Raw genomic sequence first — 13,281 nt, 5'->3', positions numbered from 1 at the left:
CATAGCCTTGATATTTCTGGAAGAAAACCTAAAAACTACAATTGGGAATTTTGTGTATACAATGTTCTGTTCCTTGTATTTGGTGAATGTGTTTTTAATGATTAGGAAAATCGAAGCAAATAAAATAAGTAGAATAATGTAATGTTGGACTTCCTTGCAACCTGCATTAACAAATTTCAAGAAATCAAAATAGGGCAATTTTGTTATAAGCTAATCAGTTAAAACTTACATATATAGGATACATAATGAGTTTATTAAAAATCTCTATAAAAACAAATGGTAAAATTTGACTGGGCGCAGTGGCTCATGCCTGTAATCCCAGCACTTTGGGAGGCTGAGATGGGCAGATCACTTGAGCTCAGGAGTTCGAGACCAGCCTGGCCAACATGGTGAAACAACATCTGTACAAAAAATACAAAAGTTAGCCAGGTGTGGTGGCATGTGCCGGTAATCCCAGCTACTCAGGAGGCTGGGGTATAAGCATTGCTTGAACCTGTGCGGCAGAGGTTGCAGGGAGCTGAGATCAGGCCACTGCACTCCAGCCTGGGCAACAGAGCAGGAGTCTGTCTCAAAAAATAAAAAAATAAAAATAAAAATAAAACAAATGGTAAAACTCATGCCAAAAAGTGTTCTAAAAACCTAAAATGTCTTAAATCATTTACTCTATAATGCAAGCCAACAAAGTTCATATTATTGTGATGCTCATTTTACAAATTAAAAAAAAAATTAAAGGCAAAGTAGGAAAATAGTTTGCCCAAGGCATTAACTAAGAAGTAGCAAAGCCAGGATTTAAACTCCAAAATTCTGGCTCCTGAAGGCACACTCTTAACCACTTGAGTACATGTCAAAAGACAGTTTACAAAAGGAGAAATGAAATCAGCAAACAAATAGGTGGAAAAAAAGTTCAACCTCATCACTAATTATAAGACACAAATTAAAACAACTATTATAGTACTGTGTGATACTTATTTGCAAAATAAAAGAACAATGAAAAATCTAATGTTGATGATTCTTCAAGGATACATTTATACATTGCTAGCTGTACAATAAAAATTGTTTGAATCTTTCTAAAGCAATTTAGCTACATATAAAAAGAATCTGAAAACCAATTACAATTTTTAATCTCATAATCCCATACTAAAAAATAAATTTAACAATATAATTCCAAAAATAAAAACAAAAGCTGTGGGAAAGAGTATTATCATTAGAGCAGCAGAGAGAGAATAAGAGAGAGAAGAAAAATGAAAGAAACCAGGAACAATGTAACTAAATTATGACATAGCAACTAGAAACAGTATTACATTGTTAGAATAATAACTAAAAAGACAATGTTGCATATATCAAATATACTTAAAATTAGTAAAAAAATAGTTGTAGACATCATGATTATACTTAATGTTAAGCTATGTAGTTATGCATGGATTGAGGAGAAATCATATCTGATCAGTTATGTTTAGGTTTTGCTTTAGTCCATTTTGTGCTGCTATTCCAGAATACCCAAGAGTAGGTAATGTATAAAGAACAGACATTTGCTTCTTACAGTTCTGGAAATTGAGTAGTCCAAGACTGACAAGGCTACATCTAGCCAGGGCTTTCATGCCATGCCATGTCATCCCATCACAGAAGGTGAAAGGGCAAGAGAGATGAGAGAGAGCAAGAGATTGAGCCCTTTTATAATTGGTATAATTATAAAAGATTAAGCCCTTTTATAACTGGTATTAATCCATTTATGACGGTGGAACCCTAAACTCCTCCCATTAGTCCCCACCTCTCAACACTGTGACATCAGGGATTAAGTTTCTAACCCAAACTTTTGGGGGACACATTCAAACCATAGCAATGTTGCAGGTAAAAGAATAATGCAGGCCAGGCACCGTGGCTCACGCCTATAATCCCAGAACTTTGGGAGGTCAAGGTGGGCGGACTGCTTGAGCTCAGGAGTTCAAGACCAACCTGGGCAATATAGCAAAACCCCATCTGTACAAAAAATACAAAAATTTGCTGGGCATGGTGGCTTATGCCTATGGTCACAGCTACTCAGGAGGCTGAGGTGGGAGGATTGCTTGAGCCCAGAAGGTCGAGGCTGCAGTGGGCCAAGATCATACCACTACACTCTAGCCTGGGCAACAAAGTGAGACCCTGTCTCAAAAAAAACAAAAACAAAAACAAAAACAAAACAAAACAAAAAAGGTACTTCTCTGGAAAACTTCAAATAACGCTTTGTATTAATCTCCAGAAATGTAGAAATCTCCTTAAAAGATCAGACTTACTGTTTTTTTAAATTTGAATGTAATTCCCAGAATTAATACTGATCCAGATTTCTAGTGATTAAATCAATCCATTTTACTGGAATAAAAATATGAATATAAAGTAAGTGTGAGAAATAAGAAATTTAATAGATTTAATAGACTACATGGTTGGAGTAACTGTAGTACTTCTATGATAGGACTTATAATGATGAAAAAGGAGAAAGCTTAACAAAGTATGTTAGAATATTAGCTTACCTGCTTTAAAGTTGCTATGAAGCGAGTTATGTATTCTACAGTGACTGGGTCCTCAACCGTAAGCTTATGGCTCTGGCACTCCACACGGGCTCTGTTTATTACTACTCTAGCATCAGCAGTAAGTCCTACAAAAATTGTCAAAACTTCACAAAAACCACAAAAACATATTTTTTACAATACATTTTTCCTTGTCAAATGGGTTTTATTCACAATGAAATCTTTCTTATCCCTTTTTTCTCAATACATGCTCATTTTAAAAGACTTGTAAGATAAAGTGTCATTTGTCCTACATTCTGATTTATTTCAAGATTTAAGTTGATCCATTCTTATTTGTTTTTTATAGAGATGTTTTAAAGAATAATAGTTTAAACACTAATAGTAAACTTGATTTATTCTTATGAAAACAATATTACTTAATTATCAAATATATATTCACTGAATTCAAACTACATTAACAAAGCTGTGACATGTCACTTCTCAGTTTTTTGTCTAAAATCACGAGTTTGAAAATGAAGAATGCTAAAATAGAAAACACTTGACCTTGCTCTTGCAATAACGAACTATCATGTGATTAATTCTCAACACTTCTGTAAAGAGACAGAATGTGTTTCTATCAAAAGAGCAACAAACTGACCATGAACTTTAACTGATGCAATGGTTGCAAACATTTCTATTAAACTTTGGCATTTGACTTTTCCATGTCCACTTTGTTTCTTTCCCTCCTCTCTTAATACTAACGAAATTGCCAAGAAAGCGCATTCACAAAATCTTGGAAGCGTAGTCATTTCTAACAAAATCACTGGTCTTTTGCTGTCACAAATTCTTGTTTCCCTTCCACACCATTTCTAATCCTGTTTCTACAAACCTGGAAGAATCTTCAGTCCCTGAAGATAGTTAATATGAATATGCTACTCTTAACCATCACTCATAGTTGGGTAGAAATTGTAATCAGATACTCAGTTAAATGAAGAGAAACCGATTCTCTTTTTCCCTTTGCAAATGTTATCTATGAGAAAGAAATGGCAAGAAACTGATTTAGTCTTTCCTATGGATGAAAACATCACTCAATTTGAAATATGATCAAACAGAATATGTATTTATAGTCTTTCCTATGGATGAAAACGTCACTCAATCTGAAATATGATCAAACAAAGTATGTATTTCCCCTTTACAATGTAAATATCATCCAAGCCTGAGGAAACAAAAGTAACACACTTAGGAAAGTAGTAATATAATTGATTCGAGGAAAAAATAGTGATAAGTTTGTCAAAGTATATGAGCAACATAGTTATGTGTATGTCTGTTTTCAATAAGTAGCAAGATTATTATTAATTGGCTAGCAGAGAACAAATTCTATTTTAACAAATTACAATTAAAATTTACATTTAATGAGTCACAAGACTTGCTTGAAGCCAGGTGTTTGCGACTAGCCTGAGCAACGCAGAGAGACCCCCGTTTCTACAAAAAAAATAAAAAAGCTAGCAGGCCATGCTGGCACATGCCTGTAGTCCTAGCTACTTGGGAGGCTGAGGCGGGGGGATTGCTTGAGCCCAGGAGTTTAAGGCTGCAGTGAGCTATGATCGTGCCACTGTACTCCCACTGGGGGTGACAAAGTGAAAACCTGTCTCTGGAAAAAAAAAAAAAAGGAATCAAATTAAAATTTAAGTTTAAAATTACAATTTCACTTTGCTTAAAAATAAACAATCTACAGAAAAAAATGAGTATTCAGTCTAGTGCTCTGAAATATGTACAGGTTGAGTATCCCTCATCGCTCATCTGAAAATGCTTGGGATCAGAAGTGTTTCAGATGTTTTTCCAGGTTTTGGAATATTTGCGTTATACTTACTGGTTGGGCATCCCTAATCTGAAAATCAAAAATCCAAAAGGCTCCAATGAGCATTTCCTTTGAGCATCATGTTGGTGCTCAAAAATTTTCGATTTTGGAACATTTTGGATTTTCCAATTGGGTATGTTCAACCTGTACCACAATTTTATATTGAGGATACAATCATAATGTAAAACTTCTGCTATTAAGTGGAATTCCACATGGTACATGAAATAATTTTTTTGTAGTCCAACTTATTTTTTCACCAGTACTTTTAGTGTCATATTCAAGAAATCATTTCCAAATCTAATCTCATGAAGCTTTCCCACTATGCTTTATATTTTCAGCTCTTACGTTTAGGTCTTCCATTCATTTTGAGTTAATTTTTGTATGTGATGTTAGGTAGAGTCCTACTTCATTCTTTTTATGTGAATATTCAGTTTCCCCTGCACCATTTGTTTAGAAGATTGTCTTTTCCCCCACTGAGTAGTCTTGGCATCCTTGATAAAAGTCATTTGACCATATCATATATGCAAGGATTTATTACTATGCTCTCTATTCAATTCCATTAGTTACATGTCTTTCATTAAGCCAGTCATGAAACTATTTTGCTTACTGTATCTTTGTAGTAGCTTTCAAAAACAAGACATGTGAGACCTCCAAGTTGGCTCTTCTCTTTCAAAATTGTTTTGTCATTCCATATGAATGTCATAATTCTTTTTTATTTAAAAAAATCATTGGAATTTTGTTAGGGATGACATTGAATCTAAATTGCTTTGGATAATATTGACATGTTAATAATCCTGAGTCTTCCAATCCATGAATGCGGGATGTCTTTCCATTTGTGTCTTTTTCAATTTCTTTCAGCAATGTTTTGCATTTTTCAGAGTACAAATCTTTTACCTCCTTAAATTCATTCCCAATAAGTATTTTATTCTTTTTGATGCTATTGACATGGAATTGTTTTTCTTAATTTCCTTTCCTGATGGTTCATTGTCAGTACATAGAAATGATTTGGGGCTTGGTGTGGTGACTCACACCTTTATTGTAACACTTTGGGAGGCTGAGATGGGAGGATCACTTGAGGCCAAGAGTTTGAGACCAGCCTGGGCAACATAGTGAGATCCTGTCTCTACAGAAATAAAAATTAAAAAAAATTGCCAGGTGCAGTGGCACACACCTGCATTCAAGAGGCTGAGGTGGGAGGGTTGCTTGAGCCCTGGAGTTCAAGGCTGCAGTGAGCTATGGTGATGCCACTGTGCTTCAGGCTGAGTGATAGAGTGAGACCCTCTTTCAAATTAAAAAGAAAAAGAAAGAAATTACTCCAGGATGTTGATTTTGTGTCCTACAACTTTGCTCAATTTGTTTATTATTTGTAACATTTTTGGTGGAATCTTTAGTATTCTATATAAGATCATGTCTTCTGTAAACAGAGATGATTTTTCTTCCCTCCCAATTTGGATACCTTTATTTATTTTTCTTTCCTAACTGCTCTGGCTAAGACTTTCATTACTATGTTGAATAGCAGCGGCAAAAGTGGGTATCTTTATCTTGTTCCTGGTTCTAGAGGGAAAGCTTTCAATCTTTCACCACTGAGTATGATGTCAGCTGTGAATTTTTTACATAGATAGCCTGAATTATGTTGTGGTGATTTCCTTTTGTTTCTAGTTTGTTGGGTGCCATTACCAAGAAAGAGTGTTAAATTTTGTCAAATGCATTTTCTATATAATTTATATAATTACATAGTTTTTTTCTTTCCTTCTGTTAATGTGGTATATTACATTGATTGATCTTCATATGTTGAACCATGCTTGCACTCCAGGAATAGATCCAAATTGGTCATGATGTATTATTATTTTAAAGTTCTGAATTTGGTTTGCTACTAGTTTGTTGAGGATTTTTGCTCACTGCTCATAAGGGATATTTGTCTATAGTTTTCTTTTCTTGTAATGTCTTTGGCTTTGGCATTAGGTTAATATTGGTCTCATAGATTAAACTTGGAAGTGTTTACTCCTTAACTTTTTGGAAGAGTTTCAGAAAGACTGCTATTAATTCTTCATTAAAATGTTTGGTAGGATTCACTGGTGAAGTCGTTAGATCCTAGACTTTCCTTTGTTGGGAGGTTTTTGATAACTCATTCAATGTCTTATTGTGTCTGTTCAGATTTTCTATTAATATATCTTATTGAGCAAGGTGTGTTTCAAGGAATTCTGTCTATGTACAATTGTTCACAGTACTCTCTTAAAATTGTTTTTAAGAATTAAGACTGTAAAACTGGCACTAATGTCCCCTTCTTCATTTCTCATTTTACTTGAGTCTTCTCTCTTTTTTTCTTAGTCAATCTAGCTAAAGAGTTGTCAGTTTTGTTGATCTTTTCAAAGAACCAACTCTTGGTTTTGTTATTTTTCTCTTTTGTTTTTCTATTCTGTTATTTATCTATGTTCTGATCTTTATACTTCTTTTTCTCAAATTTAGCACTACAATATTTTCTAACAGTAGAAAGCTGAAAACACTACATGCTAACAAACAATATGATATACAATCTAGGGGAAAGAGTCATCAGGGATTTATTACTTCTTTCTACTAGCTTTAAACTTAGTTTATTTTTATTTTCCTAGTTTTAAGGTATAAAGGCAGGCTGTTGAATTGAGATCTTTCTTTTTTAATGTAAATGTTTATGGCTATAAATTTTCCTATTAGCACTACTTTCAATACATTCCCCAAGTTTTGATATGTTGTGCTTTTATTTGCCTTTCTCTCAAGATATCTGTTCATTTCCCTTGTGATTTTTTCATTGCCCCATGGGTGATTTAGGAACATATTGCTTAACTCTACGTGTTTGTGGATTTTCATGTCTTCCTTCCACTATTAATTTCTAGTTCCATTCCATTTTGATCAGAAAAAAATACTCTGTATGGTTTCAATCTTTTTTTTTTTTTTGAGACAGGGTGATATGGTTTGGATCTCTGTACCCACCCAAATCTCATGTATAACTGTAATCCCCAAAGTTGGAGATGGGGCCTGGTATAAGGTGATTGGCTCATGGGGATGGTTTCTCATGACTAGCTTAGCACTGTCCCCCAATGCTGTTCTTGTGATAGAGTTCTAACGAGATCTGATTGTTTAAATGTATTTGGCACCTCTCCCTTCTCTCTCTCTTCTTCCTGTTCTGGCCATGTGAGATGTCTCACTCCCCCTTTGCCTTCTACCATGATTGAAAGCTTACTGAGGCCGCCCAAAAGCAGAAGCTGCTATGCTTCCTGTACAGCCTGCGGAACTGTGAACCAATTAAATATCTTTTCTTTATAAGTTACCCAGTCTCAGGTATTTCTGTTTTGTTGTTGTTGTTTTTCAGGTGTTTCTTTATAGCAATGCAAGAATGGACTGGTACATAGGGTCTCACTCTGTTGCCTGGACTGGAATGCAGTGGTGTGATCACAGCTCACTGCAGCCTCAACCTGCTGGGTTCAATGGATCTTCCCAGCCCAGCCTCCCAAGTAGCTGGGACTATAGGCACACGCCACCATCCCCAGCTAATTTTTGTATTTTTTTTGAGATGAAGTTTCACCATGTTGCTCAGACAGGCTCGAACTTTTGGGCTCAAATGATCTGCCTGCCTCAGCTTTCCAAGATCTTGGGATTACAGGTATGAGCCACCATGCCTGCATGCTTCAATGTTTTTATATTTATTAAGACTTGTTTTGTGAAAAGATAATTCCTTTTTAAAGACAGTACAATAAAGGCATTTTTGTTTTTCTGAATGAGGTTTTAATTTTTTTATTTTTTAAGAGATAGTATCTTGCTCAGTTGCCCAGGCTGAACTCAAACTTCTAAGCTCAAGTAATTCTCCTGCCTCGACCTCCTCAGTAGGTGCAATTACAGATGTGCACCATCATGTGTGGCTTGAGTGAGACTGTTAAACTTCAATATAAAATTACAGTAAAAAAAAAAACCCAATCAGAAGATGAGGAAAAAAAAAAGACAAGAGGCATGTCTTATTTGCTGTATAGGGGCAAATAAGCACATAAAAACAAGTTCAAAATTATTAGCCGTGAGGGAAATAAAAATTAAACTTAAAATTAGATATCAGTACACATGTATAAGAATACAAAAAAATGAAGAAAAGCAACAATAGCAAATGCTGATAACACAGAGCAAATGAATCACTCATATATTGCTAGTTGGAATTTAAAATAGTATAACCACTCTGGACTGGCAGTGTTTCATAAAACTAAGCATGGATTATCATATAATCCAGCAACTATACTCTTGGGAATTTGTCCCAGAGAAATGAAATCCTACTTTCACTCAAAAATCTGTAAGCAAATATTCATAGAGGCGTTATTTACAATAGTCAAAAATTGGAAATAACCCAAATGTCCCTCAATAAGAGAGTTAACAAACCCACTGGTGCCTTTATTCCATGGAATACTACTCAGTAATAAAAAGGAATGGATATATGCAACAACTTGCATGAACTGCAAGGGAATTATGCTGAATAAAAAAAATTAATCTGAAAGGGTTATATATTATATAACTTTATCCATATAACATTCTCAAAATGACAAAATTATAGAGATACAGAATAGATAGCGGTTTCCAGAAAGTAGAGATGGTGAGAAGAAATAGCATGAGGTAGCCTTGTGGTGATGGAAGAGTTATGTATCTTGACTGTGGTGATGACTACATGAATCTACATATGTGGTTAGTGTAATAAAACTGCACACAGAGGCCGGGCGCGGTGGCTCACACCTGTAATCCCAGCACTTTGGGAGACTGTGGTGGGTGGATCACCCGAGGTCAGGAGTTCAAGACCAGCCTGACCAACATGGAGAAACCCCATCTCCACTAAAAATACAAAATTAGCCGGGTGTGGTGATGCATGCCTGTAATCCCAGCTACTCGGGAGGCTGAGGCAGGAGAATTGCTTGAACCCGGGAGGTGGAAGTTGCAGTGAGCCGAGATCGCGCCATTGCACTCCAGCCTGGGCAACAAGAGTGAAACTCTGTCTCAAAAATAAAAATAAAACAAAAAACAAAAAACTACATACATGTACATGAACATGCAAGTGAATGCATGTAAAACTGGCAAAATCTGAATACACTCTCACCAAATGTCAATTTACTGGTTTTGAAGATGTTACCATTTAGGGAAACTGTGTAAAGGGGACTTTCTATGTTTTTGGTAGCTTCTTCTAAATCTGTAATTATTTAAAAATAAAAAGTTTTGAAAAGAAAATACCGACCTAAATTTTGAAGTAAAGTAATATATATCTTTTAACGTTTGTACTTTATCAAAAATCCTGGTTTACAAAGTTAGTATTTGCTTTAAAATGTAGGATATATTGTTTGCAGAACAACTCCACATGTTTTATAAATATAGCACAACTGCAGCACTGAGGTTAACTGTGTTGCCCTACTACAGTAAGACACTATGCATCATTATCGTAGGACCTTAAGTACCTGCAAAAGCCATGCAGACATGGTCATCAAGGGCACAAATTTTCCTCACAGTTCTTTCATCTTGAAGCTTGGCAACAGATTTTTTTTCTACCCCAAGAACAACTATATTGGTACCTCGAATTCCGACCTGTCAAGTCATTAAAATACATATATATTCAGATGTCAGTTTAAAATATAAAACCAAGTTATTCTAACATATGACTTAGGGGAAATGACTTCTCCTTAAGTATTCAATAAAAACAAGAAAAGTAACTTTCTAGAAAACAGCTTCATAGGTATAGGCTTACTGGAGATCCATTCCCCAGACTCAAAGCAAGGAAGACAAATAGGTAGAAATTGCAAAGAAAATACCACCAATGCTGAAATTATGAGTGTCCTAATCTCATACAATACACCTGAAAAAAGCACTATCTAAACACGGTAAGTTCTCAATGTCATTGACAGGTTCTTGAAAATTGCAACTACAAGCAAACGATGTATATTGAAACCAATTTTATCACACCCCAATTAATATAAACAGGAGTTAGATTCATATGAAATATTTCTGGTCACAAAAACATCCCCAAACTTCTAAACAAATACCTAAAACACCTCTAATATTAAATACTGAAATAAATGTGAGCTGTATATATAACAAACACTAACAAAAACAAGTATGATAAGGCTGGGCATGGTGGCTCACAGCACTATAATCCTAGCACTTTGGGAGGCTGAGGCAGGAGGACGACTTGGGGTCTGGAGTTCGAGACCAGCCTGGCCAACATGGTGAAACCCCGTCTCTACTAAAAACACAAAAATTAGCCGGGCATAGTGGCAGGCACCTGTAGTCCCAGCAACTCAGGAGGCTGAGCCAGGAGAATCGCTGGAACCCAGGAAGCAGAGCTTGCAGTAAGCAGAGATTGCGCCACTGCACTCCAGCCTGGGCAACAGAGCGAGACTCAAGCTCAAAAAAAAAAAGAAAGTATGATAATTATTTATCCAATTTTTGGTGAATCCATGAGTGACAGCAGTCATAGTGGTGGTGGGTTAAATCAAAAAATAAACGTTTGCAAAGCAAAAATTTTAAAGAGCATCTCCTACCACCATTCAGTTCAAAAACAAACAATAAGGTCTACGACAAGCTCACTAAGTGCTTTCATACCTCTTTGTTTACTGTTGTGCATCTGTATGATTATTATATACTTTATAAATTTTTATTTTATAATAATTTGTATTCATTCATTCATTTTCCAATCTGCCTATCCAAGTTCAGGATCACAGGTGGCTGCAGCCTATTGCAGCAGTTCAGGGTACAAGGCAGGAACCAACCATGGACAGGATGCCATTCCATCATAGGCTTTGCTCATACACACACACACTCACTCAGATTGGGACAATTTAGACACATCAATTAACCTAATGCACACATCTTTGGGATGTTGGAGGAAATTGGAGTACATGGAGAAAACCCATGCAGACACGGGGAAAACTAACAAACTCCATACAGAGTGGCCTTCAGTGGGAATCGATCTTTTTTCTCATCAATGTTATAACAAAAGAATGTTGAACAAAACAATGTTATTTGAGAATCTGCTATATAGTGCAAAATTAAGCAAAATGAAAGAAGATGCCGGGAATCCACGTGGATTCTTTATAAAGGCGGCAGTACTAGTGCTGGTAGTATTAATGGCAGTAAAGAAAGTTAAATAGATAAAATTCTGTAAAAGTTTTCCCATGTATTTCACAATTTGGAGGGATAGGGATTGAGTTGCTGTGGTTTGAATATTTATATTCCCCCCAAATTCGTATGTTGAAATCCTAACCCCTAAGGTGATACTATCAGGAGGTAGGGCCTTTGAGAGGTGATTAGGTCATGACGGTTGACTGGGATTCGTGCCTTTATTAAAGAGGTCCAAGAGAGCTTGTTTGCGCTTTCCACCATGTGAGGACACAGCAAGAAAGTTCTAACTATGAACTAGGAAATGGGTACTCTCCAGACACTGAATAGGCCTTGATCTTGGATTTCCCAGTCTTTAGAATTGTGAGAAATAAATTTCTGTTGTTTATAAAGTACCCTGTCTATTGTCTTTCGTTTTAGCAGCTCAAATAATCTAAGTTAAGACAGGGGCCACAAGCAGCCAAGAGAAAGACCAAATGTCCTTATCCTACATTACTGATAAAGAAAGCCTCTATTCAAACAAGAAGAATACAAGTAGGGTGACTATTGCTCCTTTTTCTCTCCTCTTTTTTAGAGGAAAGTTTAGAATTTTGGTTCTGTATTACAGGGGTAATCTAAAAATTTTGACATAGGTATTGGTGTTTATAATTGCTTTCTAGTCAAGTGTGATATTAATACTGATTTATACAATATCACTGTATAAAAATATGTGTTATAAAGTAGCATTATTGGGGAGGCCGAGGTGGGTGGATCACGAGGTCAGGAGATAGAGACCATCCTGGCTAACACGGTGAAACCCCATCTCTACTAAAAATACAAAAAATCAGCCGGGTGTGGTGGCGGGCGCCTGTAGTCCCAGCTGCTGGGGAGGCTGAGGTAGGAGAATGGTGTGAACCTGGGAGGAGGAGTTTGCAGTGAGCCAAGATCGTGCCACTGCACTCCAGCCCAGGTGACAGAGAGAGACTCCGTCTCAAAAAAAAAAAAAAAAATTAGCATTATTGAAGTGAAAATACACAATAGATGAAATGTAGAACTAGGCCTGGTTGAGCATGGTGGCTCATGCCTGTAATCCCAGCATTTTGGAAGGCTGAGGTGGGAGGATTACTTGATTCCAAGAGTTTCAGACTAGCCTGGGCAACATAGTGGGATTACATCTCTACAAAATATAAAAAAATTAGCCGAGCATGGTGTGTGCACCTGTAGTTCCAGCTACTCAGGAGGCTGAGGTGGGAGAATCGCTTGAGCCTGGGAGTTCAAGGCAGTGAACCATGATCATGCCACTGCCTCTTTCTCAAAAAAAAAGAAAAAAAGAAAAAAAGAAAGAAACAGAAAAAAGAAAAAAAAGAGCTACGCTTTTGTTCTTATTGTTCTTTCATTTCTTATCAGTTTATCCAAGTACCCTTTCTTAAACATTATATTTCAGATCAGCCATCCTCCCTCCCTATCCTATCCTCATCAAATGAACAAATGTTAAACTTTATAGGGAATATGCCTTCTTAACAAGCCATGGGATATTGTAACAATTCAACATATATTAGGACTAAAAGAAAAATCTCAAAATATTCTCACAATTGAAATAAATCAAGTTAAATGTATTGGTCACAAGACAACAATTTATAACTCTCATAAATAATTTTTGACTTAGTAAAGAAATTAAAAGTACCAACATAGACTAGAAAATGTTGATAATGAATATGTTAATATCAAAGTATTTTGAGTGTGGTCAAAATTATGTTCAGGAGAGAATTTATCATTTTATTTTTTTAATCAAGTAAGAAAAAATATTAAAAATGAATTAAGAAATCAGTAAGTACAAAAAGGGATAAAAATATT

The 13,281-nt window shown here is 35.8% G+C and overlaps 1 protein-coding gene across 3 annotated transcripts in view; it reads right to left on the bottom strand.

Moving 5' to 3' along the window:
• Window positions 1–13,281, bottom strand: part of PSMA8 (proteasome 20S subunit alpha 8) — a 56,556-nt gene that overhangs the window by 35,321 nt on the left and 7,954 nt on the right. For 2 of the 3 annotated variants that reach the window (XM_004059266.5, XM_055368358.2), the window contains exons 2-3: window positions 9,792–9,918; window positions 2,505–2,629 (exon numbers count right to left, since the gene is read on the bottom strand). In XM_004059266.5, the coding sequence (XP_004059314.1) occupies window positions 2,505–2,629; window positions 9,792–9,918 (252 nt within the window). The remainder of the gene's footprint in view (window positions 1–2,504; window positions 2,630–9,791; window positions 9,919–13,281) is intronic. The other variant, XM_063699136.1, reaches the window with a different exon arrangement.

Source organism: Gorilla gorilla, chromosome 17 (genome assembly GCF_029281585.2).
Source record: "Gorilla gorilla gorilla isolate KB3781 chromosome 17, NHGRI_mGorGor1-v2.1_pri, whole genome shotgun sequence".
NCBI classification, from domain to species: Eukaryota; Metazoa; Chordata; class Mammalia; order Primates; family Hominidae; genus Gorilla; species Gorilla gorilla.
The sequence above is the reverse complement of the archived record's forward strand: the minus strand, read 5'-3'. Positions and strand labels throughout refer to the sequence as shown.